Genomic DNA, 6,000 nt, shown 5'->3' with positions numbered 1-6,000 from the left:
TGAGCTGAACTGCAGACTGTAGGCACGTACATTGGGCCACAAAGACCTCTGAGGAATCAGCCTCAGGGTCTGCCTCTGAGACAGAGCAGAGAGAGCAGGGCACTCCTCCCCACCTAGGGGCAGCAGCTAGCTGGGGGAGAGGGGAGACCCATCTTGTGGATGGTGTGTGCTCTCGTGCAGTGACCACCTCAGAATGGGACACAAGTCCGGTATCCAGTGAGTAGGGAGGAGCTGGGGTCGAGTCCTAGCCTAGTTCCTGCCATGCCAGGGTCAAAACTGACTCATGTCCTGTGCTCCAGGTTCCAGGCCTGAGGCCACCCTAGGTGACATAGGTACCCTATGGCTGCCTGAGAGTGAGGCTCATGAACTCTCAAGATGTACCTTCGGGCTAGGTGAGCCCTCATCCTGCCCGAGACCCCTGTCCCGGAGTCTCAGTCCTGGTGGCGACCCCACGGATCCCCGTGTATACAGTATGTGCAAGGTGATGAGCGCTGAGGGCTGATCTCAGCAGACCCAAGTGACCACACTCAAGATGCAGTGGGTTGGAATGCAACTCAGTGGTACAGCACCTGCCTGGCACATGCCAGGCCCCGGCTTCCATCCCAACACCTTAAAAGGTGCAAAGTAAAAAACTTCACTGGTTGCCTATAGGTAGTATTCTTTCTCTGTACTTTTATACATTCCCAAAATCATCTCTAGAAAGACACATTTTTAGAAAGACAAACCCTTGGGAAGCCTGATGGTGTCTGGGGTATACCTGGTGCTTTCACTCTCAGGGCAGCTCTGCTGGTGTTTCTGAGGTGTTAACATACATCACAGATTCCGAATGACCCCAGGGCAGGCCAGAACCTCTGGGCTCACCCACCCTTCCCCACAGCACGGTTGCACAGGCCAGAGTTCTGCCTGAGGCTGCTGAGTCCCCTGCAAGGCTGGCACACCAGGCCTCCCATTCCAGGCAGGGAGCTCTGTGTGCACGGGAGGGGTCTTCTTAGGTGGACAGGGTTCCCATTTGGGTTCCAGTGTGTAGTTGGGGTTCATGCGACACAGTGTCTGAGGGTCAGTGGAGAGGGAACGCAAGCTAGCGAAGTCCAAGCCAGATGTGTTTTAACAATTTAATACATTCAAGAATATTTACTAGGACAAAATGACAGAGTATCATCGGTCAGTCAGTAGAAGCCTAAGATAGAAAAAGAAAGGTAAACTGGCCCTTTTGCAGTAAAGCTTGTGCTTAAAGAGAAGAGGCAAAATGACTTCCTGGAGCCTACAAAGCAGGTACCCACCTTTAAACACACACGACCTTATAGTTGTACCCAGAGCCAACAGTGTTGTAAGGGTCCTATCAAAAAAGGTAAAAAGTAATGCTCTGGAGCCCTGGCACCTGCAGACCCTTGTGCAAACATGGGCAGTCTGACCCTCACTGGGGCCAGGATGGCCCTTCCCAAGCCCACCTCTGTCTCTGCCACCACTCCCAGGCTTGATGCTGGGCCCTCAGTGTCCAGAAGAAACGTGCCATCCAAGTGACACAGGTCACTGGTAACCACCACCTACTTTCAGAAGATTCTGGAATTCCCCATCCCAGCACGAGCTGCTGCAGCTGGTCTCACATGGCCAGCAAGGGACAAAAATGTCAACTGCAGTCTCAGAGAAATCTTCTTAGTCACATAACAGCCCCCCCCATGATATAATAAATAAACAAACACATGACCAGACACCCTGGATTCAGACAGTGGACAGGCAAATGAAAGCAGAGGCAGGAACTCAGAGAAATTAAGTGGAGAGAGATACTGGGAATGATGATTTGAACACGAGCAGTCACTCATGCTGACAGTTAACAGTCAACAGAGTAACAGGAACCAGAACAGAACGCGGCCGGGGAGGACCAGGCCAGGTATCCGTGACAGTTGGCATCTGGGGTGTCTTCTGGTGTGCTCTGAGGTTGATGCTGCCTCTTTTAGTTGCAAATGGTCATTTCACCAAGGCCTCAGGAGGAGCAGCAGCCTGTACTGACAGGTTAGGACATTTAGGCAGGGCGGATGGACAGCACCAGCCACCTGGTGATGGCACACTGCAGGGCATAGACATGCAGAGCCCTCTTAACAGTCACTTCCTTCTCTAGGATCCAAATGCGTGTCAATCTCCTGGTAAAAAACATCATGCTTGAATGCTGCCCCTGAGTCCATGATGGGACTGGATGGACCTCTTGGGAGCCAGCTCCTTGCATCCGGTCAGTGGGGCTACAACTCAGCTTCACTGGTGGCCAGTCTTCCTCATGATGCCTTTCAGGTGCCGGTTATAATCCAGAAGGTTTTGACAACGTTCAACCAACAGCTACCGTGTTAGGCACACATGACATGTGGGCTCCTTGCTCCCAAAGAGCTTTGAGTCCTAGCCTGAAAGTCATCACAGATCACCTCTGAGTAAGGCTTTGGCTCAGACAGCAAAGAACCGGCACCTGGGCAGGGCGGGCCTGGCCCTCTGAATCCCTGCTGACACCTGCCCTGGTGAGGAGGCACGGGCAGCCCTGACAAGGGGAGGTAAGGCACTTTCATACATTCTGTTCTAAAGGAGTACATCTCAGTGACTCTGCAGGGACTTTAACTCATACCATGGGCTCCCTAAACATGTCCCTCTTCTCAGCTACTTCCTACCTCATTCCCTGCTCTGGCTTTATCATGTCTAAATTCTGTGTTTTATTTCTACGATTAGAAGAATTTTTTTTTTGAGACAGGCTCACTATGTAGCCCAGGCTGGCCTTGAATTCACTATTTATGCTCCAGGTTGGCCTCCAACTCACGGTGATCTTCCTGCCTCAGCCTCCCAAGTTCTGTGATTACAGGTGTGTGCCACCATGCCTGGCTTAAAACAATTTAACTTTGGTACTAACAGAATAGGAACTATTTTCCACAATATTGCTCATAATAAATCAAAAATCTTAATTAGAACTCCTTTTGATCAGTCCCTCTTCTCAGAAGCCTCAAGCCAGGGGTGGGGCTGGAGGCAGGCGGCCGAGCACCAGGCAAGGATCCTGCCTGCTTCCTGCCAACAGGAGTCCAGCCATAGTGTGGACTCAGCCAGCTGCAGGCTATGAGGTGGAACCACCTGCACTGTGCTTCTATACACTTTTCTTAACTATTTCAAAACTCCTACACGGTGGTGACCAGGGCGGCTCTGTCACATGGAGGGGATGACTTTCCCAATTTTGCAGTGACACACTCCTAGAAACAGACCCATGTGAAGGGCAAGGCTGGCTCTGCCCCAGCACTAGGGAGCAGACACTTGCCAGGTACCCACTTTCCCCCCGGTGCTCACCAGCAAAGGGACCCATGAGGGTTAACAGTCAAGAAGTGCTGTAGCTGAAGCTTTCACCAACCTCTAGGAATCCCCTATAATCCAATACTTTTCCCAAAGTTTAGCTGGATAAGAGCCTTTTGTTTTTACATCCTGGGCACGAATGGAGCTCAATCCGTCTTCAGAAGGAAACCAGCCTGCATGCTGCGTGCTGTGCTCACGTGCACTGGGTGGACAGGCCATGTGGAGGAGCCCTGGTGTGCATCACAGGCCACAGGCCACAGGCCCAAGATCTTCCTATGCAGAGTCCCAGGCTGAGGCTCCCAGGCTGAGGCTCACACGCTGCAGGACAGCCCAGAGTTGCCAAAAGCTTGAGGGGTGCATAGCTAAGGGTATTGGTGTCACTTGGTTACTGCCGAGGGCCCCAGCCAGCGGCAGCTCCGCCTGGTGTGCTCAAGTTTCAAAGTACTTGTAGATTGCCGTCACATACAGCATCACATTTTGCCAGTCTGGCCGTTCGGTGCGTACCATCTCATTAATGTCCTGACAGAGACAAGGGATTTGGTTAGGACTGCAGGTCACCTCCCAGCCCAGCCCATCCCGATGCGTTCATCAGGAATAGTGAAGGATTTTTTGTCTAACCCTGATAACCTGACTACACATTTCACAGACCTGGCCCAGAATACCTCCTCCATCTCTACTAAGGGCCTCTAGGAGGATCCTCCTTCAGGGCATCAGCATTACCCCTCAAGATGTCTGCTTCTGTCTGAGCCACGTGCAGCGTCACTGACACAGCATGGCAAGGCCAGAGGGCTTCATGCGTCTGTGTGACCCCAACACGCCTTTCTTCCCAGATCACTACCCATGGGACGCTTCTAGAGCCATTTTAGCCCCAGGCTCTGGCTTAGGAGGGCTTACTATGTCAGGGACTCACATCACATCAACACTGATGACCTTTACCACAAGGAAGGCAAGTATCATCAAAGATACTGCCTTTTTTTTGTACTGGGGATTGAATCCAGAACCTTCACATCTCTACCTCTCCTTTTTTGAGACAGGATCTCTTGAAGTTGCTGAACTGCCCAGGTGGGATACAAACTTTCAATTTTCCTGCTTCAGCCTCCCACAGTGCTGGGATTACAGGCATGCACCACCATGCCCATAATGTTAACTGCAGGATACCAGAGACCTCCAACATATGAACTGAGTGGGCAGAAAAATGAACGTGGGAAACCATGGACTGACCAGTTCCCACCCAGGTACTTCAGAGTCTGTAACTCAATCCTGCTACTTTTGAAGAGCAAGGCCTGCTGCTGGTCTGAGAGGACCCTTTAATGGGCAAGGAATCCCAGATGTGCCACAAATGGGAAGGTCACCCAGGGTTATTCAGTACAGAAAGCAGAATGCTATTTGCCTATTGCAAATAATCTTGCCTATTAAGTTTGTTAGGATGGAGAAATTATCTACATTTTTATATATGAAAATTTTACATATGTAATATAAAATGTCTAATACTGGGAACATATTTGAATAATTTATTTCTCTATACAGCTGAACAGAAGCCACCATAAGCAAGCATATTTCTATAAATTTAAAATACATATTTATGCTATAAATATGAATGTAAATACTTTCTTGAGGCATATGCAGTTACAAATTGGGGTGATGGGTAGCCACAGGTAGGGCCCTGGAGAACTATAGGTAGGTCGGGGGTCCTGACCCCATGGGACACTTTCCTTTGTGAAAAGCCTTGAGCAGCTCAATGACGTCTGTGTGGTCTGTATGATTCTACAGTATTCCATTTAAGAAGTAAAAGAGTCTCTAGGAGGGCCGGGGATTTAGCTCAGCAGTTCGGTGGCCTGCCTTGCAAGCACAAGGACCCAAGTTCAATCCCTGGTACCAAAAAAAAAGTCTCTAGGCGTGGAAACAACATTTTGCATTTGGACACAGTATTTTCTCCCAGAAAGTCAGGCTTGGTGATGACAGCAAAAGCTCCTGTCAGAAGTATGCCTGTTGTAAGCCTTGGCAGGGACCGGGCAGAAATCTGCACAAGGACCTAAAACCTAAGTCCACACAATTTTCTGTACCTCATTCCTCACACTGTGAGCAGGAAAGTCTTATGGCCCTTGTGAGAAGTGCAGTTAACAACACTCTTCAGCCTATAAAGCTGTCCTCCTTGACTCAACACGCACCCTATCCTCTCCCTCTACCTTGGCAAAAGGCAAGCACATAGACCCATGCAAGGTGCTTCGACAGTGACATTTATAAACTTTTCTTCTTCTTCCCTGAACCCAAAGATTCTGCTGAGGAAAAGGCTACCACAATGACAAGACTGCATGAGGTCTGCCAGGCCTGAGATCACTAGCCACCCACCCATGTGGGCAGCTCCTGAGGGTGCTTCATGTGAGGCATAAAGCACCATGGGCAACAGGTGAGCACCTGCCTGGATGGGGCCCTCCATCACACCCCCACCCCACCCCACTGCCCTAGCCTTCTTAAGGCAGCTACACCACCCAGTGATTGTCTTCCTACTGAGGAGGACCCTGCCTGTGACTTCCCAGTGGGCACTGGGGACTCACCAGTGTGGATTTGATGCCAACACTTTCAGCTGCCTGGAAGGCCAGTGTGAAGTTCCTTTTCTGTAAGAGAAATCATGTTGCTGTAGTGCATAGGGAACACAAGGAGAAAGGTCACATGGAGGGTGGATACTCA

General features: G+C 50.3%; 1 protein-coding gene across 3 annotated transcripts in view; it reads right to left on the bottom strand.

The window, feature by feature from the left end:
• Window positions 1-2,796: 2,796 nt before the first annotated feature.
• Specc1l (sperm antigen with calponin homology and coiled-coil domains 1 like) overlaps window positions 2,797-6,000 on the bottom strand; it is a 142,818-nt gene continuing 139,614 nt past the window's right edge. For all 3 annotated transcript variants that reach the window (XM_019204494.2, XM_010603899.2, XM_019204493.2), the window contains 2 exons: window positions 5,868-5,927; window positions 2,797-3,831 (listed from right to left, as the gene is read on the bottom strand). In XM_019204494.2, coding sequence (XP_019060039.1) covers window positions 3,742-3,831; window positions 5,868-5,927 — 150 coding nt within the window. In that variant the 3' untranslated portion in view covers window positions 2,797-3,741. The remainder of the gene's footprint in view (window positions 3,832-5,867; window positions 5,928-6,000) is intronic.

This window comes from Fukomys damarensis, unplaced genomic scaffold (assembly GCF_012274545.1).
Source record: "Fukomys damarensis isolate Sample0158 unplaced genomic scaffold, DMR_v1.0_HiC HiC_scaffold_12, whole genome shotgun sequence".
Classification (NCBI taxonomy): Eukaryota; Metazoa; Chordata; class Mammalia; order Rodentia; family Bathyergidae; genus Fukomys; species Fukomys damarensis.
The sequence above is the reverse complement of the archived record's forward strand: the minus strand, read 5'-3'. Positions and strand labels throughout refer to the sequence as shown.